This window comes from Tachyglossus aculeatus, chromosome 21 (genome assembly GCF_015852505.1).
Source record: "Tachyglossus aculeatus isolate mTacAcu1 chromosome 21, mTacAcu1.pri, whole genome shotgun sequence".
Classification (NCBI taxonomy): Eukaryota; Metazoa; Chordata; class Mammalia; order Monotremata; family Tachyglossidae; genus Tachyglossus; species Tachyglossus aculeatus.
The window spans coordinates 60,969,573-60,982,859 of NC_052086.1; the positions used below are offsets into that span (position 1 = coordinate 60,969,573).

A 13,287-nucleotide genomic window follows, 5' to 3' on the forward strand; every position below is an offset into this window, starting at 1 on the left:
TGGTCTGGGAATCAGAAGGACCTGGGTTCTAATGCGAGCTCTTCACTTGTCTACTTTGTGACCTTGGGTAAGACACCTAATTTCCCTGTGCCTGTTACCTCATCTGTAAAATGGTGTAGTATTCCAGCTGAGTAGCTTGAAAGGGATCCTAGGTTTAGGACTCTCCACTCAGTCAAACAGCTTTGAGTTACCAAAGTTCAACTTCACAGAAAGAGAAAATAATAATTGTGGCCATTTTGTACTTTACTATGTATCAAGTGCTGTTCTGAGCAGTGGGGTAGATCCTGGTTAATCAGGTCAGACACAGTTCCCGTCCCACGGGGGCTCATAGTCTAAGTGGGAGGGAGAACAGGGATCGAATCCCATTTAGCAGTTGAGGAAACTGAGGCACAGAAAAATGGGAATAATATTAGGGACCCCTAAAATACTCCTAGTAAACTGGTGTGACCACTGTGATATTTATGACTCTGAGATCTGCAGAAGAGCACGATTTCCACCATGTAACTGGAGAGAGCCAGAGACACTTGGATTCACTTCACTTGTTTTCTCTTTTGCTTTGGGTGGGTGTCCTTGCAGAAAACAAGCCACCATGGAAGACCTGGAGGACAACACTGCCGTCTTTTCTACCCTGAGGTCTTTGAATAACTTCCTGTCGCAGCGTGCAGAGGCGGTATCTGGCCTGGATGTCTCCTCCTTCAGTCAAGGTTCTTTACAAATGCAGTACCAGCAGAGGGTTCAGGTGAGATTAGAGTTGGACCCCGGGGCCGGGTTAGGCCCGATTGAAGAAGGATGGGTTGGGGCGGGCTTGGGACGGCTCCCACGCTCCCAGAGTAGGTTTCCTGTGACTGAGAGAGGGTTAGTCCTGGGCTGGTCCTGCAGTGGCCGCCCACAGGGACAAGCGCAGCACCTCCTCACCCAGAAGCTGGGCTGGGCCGCCTTGGAGCTACTCTCTGGATGGAAATCCACGATCTGGGGCCCAGGATTTTGCTCTTTGCAGCGCCCCGGGCCAGACGATCTGTTTTTGAGGAATGGCCTTTTCAGTGTGACGAGGGGCAAGTTCCCTATGATTTGTTTGGAGGCCCCCAACTTAGTCGAGCTCTCAATCTTGCAGGGGCTGGGGGGAGAAAAGAGAGAGAGAGACTGACTGTCTGTCTGTGTGTTGGGGGTTAGAGGAAGGATCTCTCCCCTCCCCTTCTGCAACTTTTTATGTGTTTTCCTGCTCCTGTCTGATGATGTGCAGCATTCAAGACCCTGTCAGCACTCTGGACTTCAAGGATATTCTTATTAAGTGCACTAGTAACAATCGTATTTATTAATCACTGTGTGCAGAACACTGTACTAAACACTGGGAGACAATATGCAGATGGAATTAAACACGGTCCCTGTCCCTCATGATACAAGTAGTCGTTAAGGTGAATTTAGAGGGTTTTCCTTTCTTGGGAATGAGCAAAGAGTCAGTGCTTAGATTTGGTATCTTGGGGCCCAGTGATGGGTGTGAGCTTCTGTTAATCCCACTAGTGTGCTCAAGTTACACAGAGTTTACGGTGGTCTTTGAACACGGAAGTACAAATTCTACACTCTCATATCCTGGATGTGGGAATGGACTCTCACCTGCTTCTTTGAAGGCTCCCGTTTTTAACAGTCTAAATTGCGTGCACGTGTCAACCGTATATCTAAGGTTTCTTCTTTCTCCGTGCAATGTTATCAGATGGAGGAACAAGCTGAGCAGATCCGATCCAAGTCTCACCTCCTCCAGGTGGAACGGGAAAAGATGCAGATGGAGCTGAGCCACAAAAGAGCTCGGATCGAACTGGAGAAAGCAGCGAATACCAACGCCAGGAATTACGAGGTGGGTGTAGGCCACAAGCTCTGAATTTCCACTCGAATCCACTGAAAGCGTTGGATTCTTTTGATGGCGTTTGCCAAATAAATAAGTGCTCCGTTGGCTGAAAATCCCCAGGCGCCCCAGCATGAAGCCAGAAGAGCTTCAGGTCCGGAATGCTAAACAGTTTTCCTCGACTTACACCGGCTAGTCAGTTGGAAAGGATCTGGAGGTTGGGGTGGTGACAGCTTGGAACGGTGACAGCCATGGGACTAGGCTATCCATGCGACAGAGGCAGCTTTGATTAGTTAGCAAGCGTCAAATGACAACTGATTCTTTCCTAATCTGGAATTCATATAAACCTACCGAGCCGTGTTATTTAAATATTTTATCCTGCCTCTGCTCTGTAGCTTATTTTCTATCCGAGACGACAGTAGGCTCTTTAACACAAGTTGCTTGGGTTAAGACTTTTCTCCAGATCTGGGAAAAAAAAAAAAGTGTCACAGGAACCTTTACTTGAAATGAGGTGCTGTACGGGCAAGGTGTGGTAACATGTTTTCATTAACCTTGGTTAATATGAAAATCCCCAGATTAATTTGCTTTGCTAGCAGGCCTAATCTGCTCCCAGATCAATAGTACTCAGGGTCGGGTTGAAAAGCTGCTGGCGTAGAAGGCTGTGAAAACTGCATAATTAGAAATTCTAAATCCAGCTCCTCATTTCTGGGAAAGAGAGATTTTGCCAGATCCTCCATGCTAGAGGTGATGGCACTTATTTCCAGAAGAAAAGCAAAGTGACTTCATTGTGTGATACTAATTAGTCTTGTTTATCCAGATGGCTTGGTGGTCCAGAGTGGGCTGGGGAGCCTGTTCTGAGTATAAATTATCTGGGAGTCGAAGCCAGTGGGCTAAAACAAAATAGGGTTTCCTTGCATTTTTTACGGAAATCTTGGTTTCTGAGGTCCCACTGTAGGAATTCCTACAGAGGGTGGATGGTAGATGGAAAGCGAAGGTGTTGGCGAGATGATAGAAGGGTGTGCCCCAGTGAGAGTGACATTTTATTGAAGGATGAGGTAGGGGAAGCATTTAACAGGGTGAAGCTTCCCTGTCAATTCCCATGTTTTGCTGTGGATTAGAAATTAGGAAAGGTTTCTGGAGGGATTGCATCACATATCCCGACTTGTGGGCCAAAAGGTTTGGAGCTCTTCTGTTGCTACCTCAGGGATGTCCCACCAGTGATTTTCCTCCTAGTTGTTTTGATATTTACCGAGCACTCTACTATGGACTGGGTGCCGGCATTTCAAGGAAGACACTTGGTTTCTTTCTCATATAGGACTCACAATGCGAGCAATGAGACTCAAAACAAGAGTAAATTACAAAATCAACAAGCCAAGATAAGAATGTGAAACAAAGTTGGCAAACACTGTTTTTAGACAGAGGAACCCTCAGCCTCCCCAGGGCTTCCAAGCACAGTTTTGATTCTTCCTTCCTCTCCCCCTTGTCCCCCTCTCCATCCCCCCCATCTTACCTCCTTCCCTTCCCCACAGCACCTGTATATATGTATATATGTTTGTACATATTTATTACTCTATTTATTTATTTATTTTACTTGTACATATCTATTCTATTTCTATTTATTTTATTTTGTTAGTATGTTTGGTTTTGTTCTCTGTCTCCCCCTTTTAGACTGTGAGCCCACTGTTGGGTAGGGACTGTCCCTATATGTTGCCAACTTGTACTTCCCAAGCGTTTAGTACAGTGCTCTGCACACAGTAAGCGCTCAATAAATGCGATTGATTGATTGATTGTAAACCACTCTAGCTTCCTCAGCATAGAGGGATTGATCGTGAGCCCCAGTGTAGGACAGGGCCTGTATCCAACCTGATTAGCTTGTGTCTACCCCAGTGCTTAGTACAGTACTTAACTTAGCACATAGTAAACCCTTAACAAATACCATTTTTTTAACGGAGCCTTCTGCAGTAGCAGCAAGGCTGAATTGACCTAGGGCAGCTGCAGGGACTCTAGCACTCACAAGCTTATATAGGGGCCGTCTATCATATGACACCCCACTGGATCCCCACCCCTGCTCTTGCAGGGCCATTGGATTTCTGCCCAGTGGTGCTCTGGTGGGAGTTGGTGAGGCTGGATTGGCATTGGTGGGTGGGAATCCAGGCAATTTTGACATTTTGGGTGGAGAGGCGGGATGGAGAGTCATAGTGGGACAGTGGAGGAATGGCAAGGCTGGGAAGGTGGTATGTAGGCCAAATATATCATTTGTTCCATTCCTCCACACTTGGTTGTCAGGCATTGATTGATGGGATTATAGGAGAAGAGCAGAGAAGCCATATGGAGGAGGAGACGGACTAGCCCTCTTCTCCCAAGGTGGAGTGAGTCTGGGGTAAATGGAGATGCCTCCGAGTAGTTGCCCAACCCCTAAGGCGCTCTGTATTGACCCTGCCAGTCTAGTATTCTTGATCTGGGTGTGGGCCACCTCATTCGCCTGCTTGGAGGTAATTTGTTGGCTCAGGTGACTCTGGGATATCCCATCTCCTTGCAAGACTCCTTAATGCATGTGATTGATTTGGAATCTCTTTACCTCATCCAATTGCAGCGAGAGGCTGACCGTAACCAGGAGCTTCTCACCCGCATGAAACAGTGCCAGGAGAGGGAGGCGGAAGCCGAGAATAAGTGGAAGGAAGAGATGGAGAACCACAAAATCTCTAAGCGGAATCTGGAGTTGCTGGGTAAAAAGTTGCAGGAGAAGGAGAACAAGTTGTCTGAAGCCAATGAGGTAAGGCCAGGAGGCCTCCTTGGGGGTCCTGTTGGTCCCTGGGTTCTGTAGCTGTCACTAGCTAATTTCCTGTGATTCTGTGAAGCCCCAGAAACTTTCCCATTACAGTTGGCGACCCCACTGTCCTCTCCAACTCTGAAGCTTGTAACTATAGCACTCTCCTTGACTCCTGTCACTCTTTCAACGCCCAAATTTAATCTTTCACCAAATCGTCTCTCTTCACATTTCCAGAATCCACCTTTTCCTCTCCTTCCAGAATACCATCGCGCTAGTCAGGGTACTTGTCGTATCCTGACTTGATTAGAGGATCGGCTTTCTCACTGACTTCTCTGCCTCCAGTCCCTCCCTTCTCCAATTCATGCTTCATTCTGCTGCCAGGATCATTTTTCTAAAAGCATGGTAACTCCACACCCTTTAAAAACCTCCACTAGTTGCCCATTCTCTCTGCATCAAGCAGAACCTCCTGACGGTCAGCTTTGAGGCACTTTTTTGATTTCTCTCCGCCATTTATCCATGCTCTTCTCCTACATCCCGTCTCACATGCTTGATTTTCCCCGCCTTGTTCTCATCACTCCTGCCACTGACCTCTTGCTCACCTCACCCCCTCTTTCCTGTCTGGAACTTCCTCCCCCTCCACATGGCTGACCCCTTCTCCCCCCCGCCCATCTTCAAAGTGTTTCAGAAGTCACATCCCCTTCTGCAGTCACACTTCTTTTAGGAGGCCTTCTCAGGTTGATCTCCTGTTCCTCTACCCCTTGTTCACCCCACTCAACACACCCAACTTCTACTTGATCACTTCTGTGTCCCCAAAGCACATAGATACACTCCGCTGATTTGCTTACATACATATATCTTTGTATTCTATTGCTTCCTCCTACTTGTGATTTATTTTAGTGTGTCTTCCCCATTAGACTATAAGGTCCTTGAGGTCAAGGCTCGTGTCTATTAATTCTGTTGCCCTCTCCCAAGCATTGTTTGCAGAGCACTGAGCAGAGGGCTTGGGAAAGTACCAGATAGTAAAGTTGATAGACACGATCCCTGCCGTCAAGGAGCTTTCAGTGTAGGTGCTTAATGATTGCTATTGCTTGATTGATTGAATATCTCTGAATGAAGAACAGGGCCATTTTTGAATGAAACTGAGCCAACTGATGAGTGGCAGTGCCATTTTAAATGAGACCAGGGAGGAGCAACAGGTGGGAGGAAGAACTGGAGCCATCTGGCCTTCCCCTTAGAGGTGGGGTTCCAGAATGAGGGTTCTGGGGAGGCTGGAAGGTTGAAAAGGAGGGGTGACAGTAACCTCTCCCAAGTTCATTCGGGCCTTTTACTCGATAACTGTTTGGAAGCTCGACTCGGCAGCGTTGGGGTGGGTGCCGAGGTCCTGCCTTGGTTCATCTTCTGGATTAAGAGGTGCCAGAATGAGCTCATGCTGGCCAGGCAGCACGTCATCCCCCTGGCCTGGAATGCCCTCCCTCTGCCCATCCGCCAAGCTAGCTCTCTTCCTCCCTTCGAGGCCCTACTGAGAGCTCACTTCCTCCAGGAGGCCTTCCCAGACTGAGCTCCCTCCTTCCTCTTTCCCTCCTCCCCCTCTCCATCCCCCCCTCCTTACCTCCTTATCTTCCCCACAGCACCTATATATATGTATATATGTTTGTACATACTTATTACTCTATTTATTTTGCTTGTACATATCTATTCTATTTATTTTATTTTGTTAATATGTTTGGTTTTGTTCTCTGTCTCCCCCTTCTAAACTGTGAGCCCACTGTTGGGTAGGGACCGTCTCTGTATGTTGCCAACTTGTACTTCCCAAGCGCTTAGTACAGTGCTGTGTACACAGTAAGTTCTCAATAAATGTGATTGATTGATTGATTTATTGAGTTTGCTGTGTGGGCATCAGCTGAGCTTCGGGTTTCTTCCTGAGCCTCCTGTTTCAAGGAAGCTAGGCTGGCTGCAGTCTTGAGCCGTGTCTGCTCCAAGGGGGAAAAAATCACAGTCCTGCTAATCAGTGGCAGTGTGAAAACTTTTCTATGGATCCTCTTTAAATGTCATCGGTGTTGATTGGAGGTGAAGTGGGGACTGTCTTGTTCCTTGCTGCAGCCACCTCTGCCTCTGATCCTGGTGCCTTTTGTGGCAGCGTGAGAAGGGCTGAAGAAGCCCGTGGCAGGGGCCTACAGCTCTCACCAGCACCGTGGGGGTCCAGCCATCTTTTAGGTTTGTGTGCTGACTTGGAAAATGATTGGTGACCTTCAGAGTTTGGGACCTGGAAGGGACAACATGAGTGACGGTGGCGAGCAAAGGCGCTTTCTTTTGCCTTTGGTTTCAAGGTGGGTTTAGAAATCTGTCTTCTACTTTGGTTGGTTGCTTCTCTCTCTGTTCATTGGTCTTGAACCGTAACAGGTTTGATCATTGTCATATTTGGGCTGATGGCTCACTGATGTGTGGTTTTCTTTCCTTTTGTCTCTTCCCTTTCCTGGAATCCAGACCATCAATGTGTTAAAGGGGAAAATCTCCGAACTTCAGTGGAACGTGATGAACCAGGAAATGCAAGTGAAGAATCAGGAATCGCAGAAGCAGGAGCTAATGGAACAGGTGGATGTGCAGCGCAGGTGAGTGTGGGATGAAAAGGAAACCGTCTCCATATCAAAGCAGCTCCAGAAGTTGAGCTGTTTTCTACTGCTCTTTCCACTGATCGAAGAAAAGCTTCCTTTTTTTGTAAGGCTGGAATTTCTGTTCTGCTGTTTCAGTGCCAACTCTGAGCAACAGCTCATTAAGTAGCAAGTCTTCCTTCCTTCTCTTCCCCTAAACATTTTAAGTGAGAGCCCACGAAAAATTTAAAACCAGTTTGCACATAAAGCTTTAGATCAAATGAAATGTATATGAGCTCGTCGTGGGCAGGGAATTTGTCTGTTGGTTGTTCTGTTGTACTCTCCCAAGTGTTAGTATAGTGCTTTGCACACAGTAAGCACTGAGTAAATACGATTGAATGAATGAAGGAAGGAATGGCCAATTGGGAAGTTGGGTTTCTTCTCATTACGTGCCCTACCTTCATGCTCAACAGTTTAACGATCCCAGGCTCTTATCTTTTAAAGTGTGTACTCGGTTCAGAGTCCTTTCTGTTAATTGAACCAAATGCTCCTCTTTATTGTAGAGAGCTCTGAATTTAAGGGATCGTTTAATCTTCCTGAAGGAATAGAAACATGTGTTGTTGTCTGTGTTAAACAGAAAATTGCAGGAGGTCAATCAGAGAGTCCAGGAGCTACAAGCCAACCAGAGTGTGATATCCGACCTGGAGCAAAAGATCAAGGTGAATCAGTCGTGCCGTACGTCATTGTTTCCTATCCCTTTTTCCCTTTGGGTGGGCAAGTGTTGCCCATGATAGGTATTAAATATTTGGACCTTCTAGAGTACAAGTTTAGAAGCTGCTTCTCTCTGGAAGAGGTTGGGACTGGTAGAAATAGAGGGAAGAAGATTCTGGAATTTTTAGTAGCTCAAGTGAGACTCGAATCCTTCCAGACTTTGGAAATCTCTATCTGGTCTTTTTATTCTTTTAGGAGGTGGAACATACCCTCTCTCTGCAGGAGCAAGATGCAGCCATTGTGAAGAACATGAAGTCGGAATTGGAACAGTTCCCAAAGATGGAACGGGAGTTGAAGCAGCTCAGGGAGGAAAATGCCTATCTTAGGTAAGACGGGCAGGTCTGTTTTGTTTCAGAGGCACGGAACCCCTTGATTTTCATCTGGTTAATGCCTCTTGGCGGACGATCAGCCTTGTATAGTGAAGCTGTTCTGACCCTTTCCAGGTTCTCCAGGTTTGTCGGCTGGATGAAAGCACAGTTTTGGTTGAGCAAAGGATGTGATAGGTGTCCTAAAAGGGATCCCAATCCATACGCTCAACATTGAATTCCTTGCCATGCAAATCCAGAAGCTGACTCAAGACGAAAAGATTTTTTTTTAAATAAACATTTTCATCGTTCTTCTTTCACCCATGCCAGAGAAATGAAGGAGAACAATGGCCTGCTTAAAGAAGAAGTGGAGGGTCTTCAGCGCAAACTGGAACGTTATGAGAAGATCCAGGAAGATCTGGTGGCCTTGGAACTGGAGAAGGAGGTGAGGACCTAAAAGGGCTTTCTTGGGGCTAGAGTTGCCTTTCCTTTTTCCAGGGTTAATTCCCTGGAAAGAGTTTTGACTTGTTTGATTTCATTGCGAGGGTGGGGTGGGGGAGCGCTGGAAAGTGCTGATGAGGCTAGTATTGAAATGGGGAAGAAAGAGAGGGAGTGACATCCAGGGGCTGTGGGTTACTTCTCTTGTGGCACATAGATTTTGAGACTGTGAACCCTATGGGGGACAGGGACTGTGTCTGATCTGATTCTCATGTATTCATTCATTCAGTCATATTTATTGAGCACTTACTGTGTGCAGAGCACTGTACTACTAATAATAATGATGGCATTTATTAAGCTCTTACTATGTGCAAAGCACTGTTCTAAGCGCTGGGGAAGTTACAAGGTGATCAGGTTGCCCCACAGGAGGCTCACAGTCTTAATCCCCATTTTACAGATGAGGTAACTGAGGCGCAGAGAAGTTAAGTGACTTGCCCAAAGTCACACAGCTGATAATTGGTGGAGCTGGGATTTGAACCCATGACCTCTGACTCCAAAGCCCGTGCTCTTTCCACTGAGCCACGCTGCTTCTCTAAGCAGCTTGGGAAGTATAAGTTGGCAACATACAGAGACGGTCCCTACCCAACAACGAGCTCACAGTGTAGAAGGGGGCAACAGACAACAAATCAAAACGTGGACAGGTGTCAAGTCGTCAGAACAAATAGAATTAAAGCTAAGTGCACATCATTAACAAAATAAGTAGAATAGTTAAATATGTACAAGTAAAATAGAGTAATAAATCTGTACAAACATATATACAGGTATACACATATGCAAGTATATATTCACAAGATATATACATGTATCTTTCCCAGTGCTTAGCACGGTGCTTGGCACATAGTGTTTAATATTATAACATAACCGTACCTGTTGCCAGACTCCTTGGGAAGCCGTAATATGAAATCCAGGAGAGAGCGTCTTCACTCAGTTCAGTTCACTTTAGCTGTCCTTGCAGATGGCTGCCATCATTAGCATCTCTCAATGAATATGAATAGCACCATGACTTTTAATACTCCATTTAGTATGTGTTAGAAAATACTTTGCAGGGAAAATCCCTCTAAATTAGTGGTTTTTAAGTGTGCTGCCTGATCATTTGGGAGTGCTTACCAACAAATTAGCAATAAATATTCTATTTCTCAACTCTAACTCTACACACTTTACATAGTATTATTGGGCTAATTTAAAAATGTTATGATTGTACTCAATAGCAGACACGAATTGTTTTTGAAAAATCACTGCTGCAGATCAAGAGGAAGTTATATAGTGCCTGTTGCCTAAATCAACCAATCCGTGGTGTTTATTAGATGCATACTCTGTACAGAACACTGTATTAAGTGCTTGGGAGAGTACCACAGAGTCGGTAGACACGATCACTGCCCACAAAGAGTTTGCAGTCTAGGATATTTAAATTTAAGTGCTTAAATGTTTTCCACATATAAGGCTAATCAGCAAAGGGCTTCTGAAGTGGCTGTCAAGGGACCCAGATGCTCCCATTTTGTCTGGATTTTTATTTTCTGAAATTTCCACATCCAATTCAGCAGTAAAGCCAGGATCTACTTCCTCTATCTGTAACTCATTTCAGTGTCAAGGATGCTATCTTCTGACTCTTTGTATTCTCCCAAGTGCTTTGTGCACAGTAAACAGTCAATAGACACTGGTGATTGCTCTATTGACTTTCTAGGCTAGTGGGCATCTGCTGATTTGTGATATTGATAAAATATATCTCATATGCATATTTTAAAATCGGCACCCCAACACAGCCTTACTCTACATGACTGTCTTTTTTAAAAACCAAACAATATAACCTCCAGAACCACAAGCTCATGGGTGAATGGGCTAATGTATCTTTGGTTTAACTTTGTATAGCATTTTAGTCATCCCATATGTTTTGATGCCTCTCATCTTGGTCCAATATTCAGTAACTCAGTTTCTGGTCTAATCGTCTTCAGCAAAAAGAAGGACCTTGGAACCTTCTTGAGTAGATGTTGGGCAGAGACTCGAGGGACTCCAGACTGTCCTCTGGCTCGAGAAATCCTTAATCCCTTCAGAAGGATGGGGAAAGGAGAGGAAGCTGTTCTAGCTGCCATTCGAGCAGGGTATTCATTCATTCATTTAGACATTCATTCAGTTATATTTAGTGAGTGCTTCCTGTGAGCAGAGCACTGTACTTAGCGCTTGGATAATACAATTCAGCAATAAAGAGAGACAATCTCTGCCCACACCGGCCTTACAGCCTAGAAGGGTATTGAGAAGGGGACTTTATTTGCACAGTTTTCTGTGAGCTGAAAACTCTTTTCCACAGTCAGTGGTATTTTGCTTTTTGGGATTGTGCTTGAACAAGAAAATAATTTTCAGTAATTGGAAAGATGGCATAAGTGCATGGAAAGCTGTCTTAGAGTGGAGTTTTTTTGTATATGAGGAACCACACCTCATTTTTTCTCTTTGTAAACATCAGAACAAGATTCATTTACATTTGCAGTTGGAAAAAAAATTGCCACCACTGGGAACATATAAATTATTATTTGACCAGAAGGATTAGAATGTCTCAGCCTCCTGTCTCCCCAGCCCCCATACTCAGGGCAAGTGACTTCAAAAGATGCTGAGAGATGAGGAAGAAGGTTTAATCACAGTAATTGAAGATGCAGGGGACATTTCTTTAATGTGATGGTTTCTCTTAATGTTTAGAAACTGCTGGGAAAGCTGAAAAGCTGGGAGAAATTGGACCAGAGCACTGGCTTAAACATCAGGTATGTGATGTTGTCGGTAGAGTATGCCTAGGCCGCTTTACCCCTGAGAAATTCTGATAGACAGGAGGACTTGGGAACGTTTTGCCCTCAGCCCTGTTCTTAAGTCATCATTTGGGAAGTGTGTACCTCTGTTAGACTGTTGAGGATGTATGTTAACCAAATACCTGCCCAGGCCACACTGAAACTCTCCCCCTTTTGTGTGTGTTCTCCCCCTTTTAGACTGTGAGCCCACTGTTGGGTAGGGACTGTCTCTATATGTTGCCAACTTGTACTTCCCAAGGGCTTAGTACAGTGCTCTGCACACAGTAAGCGCTCAATAAGTACAATTGATTGATTGATTGATTGAAACTGAAGAGTTTCCCTTGTAATTCTTGCTCATTGTCTTGGATTTTTCAAAATTTGAGAACCCTTAGCAGATCCGTCCGTCCGTTGGCTCCTTAATAATTTCCTTTGCTGTTTTTCCTCTGGAGACCTCTTCTTCCTCTGGAGACCTCTTGGCTTTCCCATCGTCTTGGACCCTGAGTGGACAAAGGTGACGCATAGTAACTGTGGCCCCAAACCCCATTTCCCTTCAGCGGGAAAAAGGCCGAGATGTTCAGAGTTCATCCCACAGTTTGTCCCAGTCAACTTTGTCTGTCATCTGTGCTGGTGGGTAGGGCGTAGAGGGGAGTTGAGTCGGGCAGGTGAGGGTAGTGGCTAGGGAGCTTCTTTTTCTTCATGCCGATCAGACTTAATAAGGTAATTTCACAGTAGGAGGGGAATGGAACCAAGTGACTCTTCTTGCTGAAGTCTAATAACATCTTCATTTAAAATCAGAATACTTGCTGCAAAGCAGATTTGATTGCCCCACATTGTTTAGCATTGTTAAAGGGTTCTTTTTTATATATACAGGAAAGGTAATTGCTCTTGAGAAAATCATGCCTCCTGGGTGATTGTAACAAGTGCAGTGGGGCTGAGTTTTTTGGCAGGCCTCTTTCAGCTTGAATTACAATCTTTTTTTACCCTGAAATGCGAGGGTAAAAATATAATGGAAAATTATTGTCCCAATCAGGCCCCTGTAGGGACCCCCTCTGACAAGCTTCAGCCAAGCTAATTGTCTACGGGTGAGCAGAAGAGAGGAGAATAAAGCAGGCAGATTGGAAGCTGCTGGATGGCTCATTTCTAGATGCTCTTCCTAAAGAGTCAAATGTGATGTGCTCTCCGTTCCTTAATACATAAAAAAGAGGGAGGAAGGGTGTGCGTGAGTCTTTCCATTGTTCCTTATTACTGTCTCCATCTGTCCTCAGGCCCTCGGCCTTCTAGGGGGCATTTGCTCATCTTTCTCCAGCAGTTCTACAGCTGCTGCCGTCTCCCACATGCCCATGCCACCTCTGATTCCTTGCCCCAGGACCGTTTGTTCGAATGCCCCTGTGGAAGGGGTTTTTGTGTGAGTGTGTGTGTATTGAGTTTTGGGAGGGGATGGAGGGTCATCATTTTGGATGAGTCCCCTAAGCCTGAGGGCATGGGGCATGAAGTGTTTAAAGGACCTGTCATTTGTGCATGCTTGTTGCGTTCTTAGAGTTCGCCAGATCTCTGTCTTTTAAGCTGCTCCTCTAAACTGTGAAGTGACTGGGAGTAAAGGGGAGTCTTCTAATTAGATTGTTCAACTGCTGGTTTTGCAATTAGTGACCACTTCAGCCAGGTTTTGGGCATCCCCTCCTGATGCTATTGAAAAATGACTTTTTGTTTTTCTTTTTGTCTTTTATAAGTCACAGAAGACAAACCCGGCTAA

General features: G+C 45.4%; 1 protein-coding gene across 1 annotated transcript in view; it reads left to right on the forward strand.

Annotated features, from left to right (window-relative positions):
- The first annotated feature begins 584 nt into the window (after positions 1 to 584).
- The window catches only part of MAD1L1 (mitotic arrest deficient 1 like 1), a 588,396-nt gene continuing 575,693 nt past the window's right edge, over positions 585 to 13,287 (forward strand). Inside the window, exons 1-8 of the mRNA XM_038763361.1 lie at positions 585 to 739; positions 1,709 to 1,849; positions 4,431 to 4,610; positions 7,092 to 7,216; positions 7,833 to 7,914; positions 8,162 to 8,292; positions 8,602 to 8,716; positions 11,455 to 11,516. Of these exons, the coding sequence (XP_038619289.1) occupies positions 590 to 739; positions 1,709 to 1,849; positions 4,431 to 4,610; positions 7,092 to 7,216; positions 7,833 to 7,914; positions 8,162 to 8,292; positions 8,602 to 8,716; positions 11,455 to 11,516 (986 nt within the window). The 5' untranslated portion in view covers positions 585 to 589. The remainder of the gene's footprint in view (positions 740 to 1,708; positions 1,850 to 4,430; positions 4,611 to 7,091; positions 7,217 to 7,832; positions 7,915 to 8,161; positions 8,293 to 8,601; positions 8,717 to 11,454; positions 11,517 to 13,287) is intronic.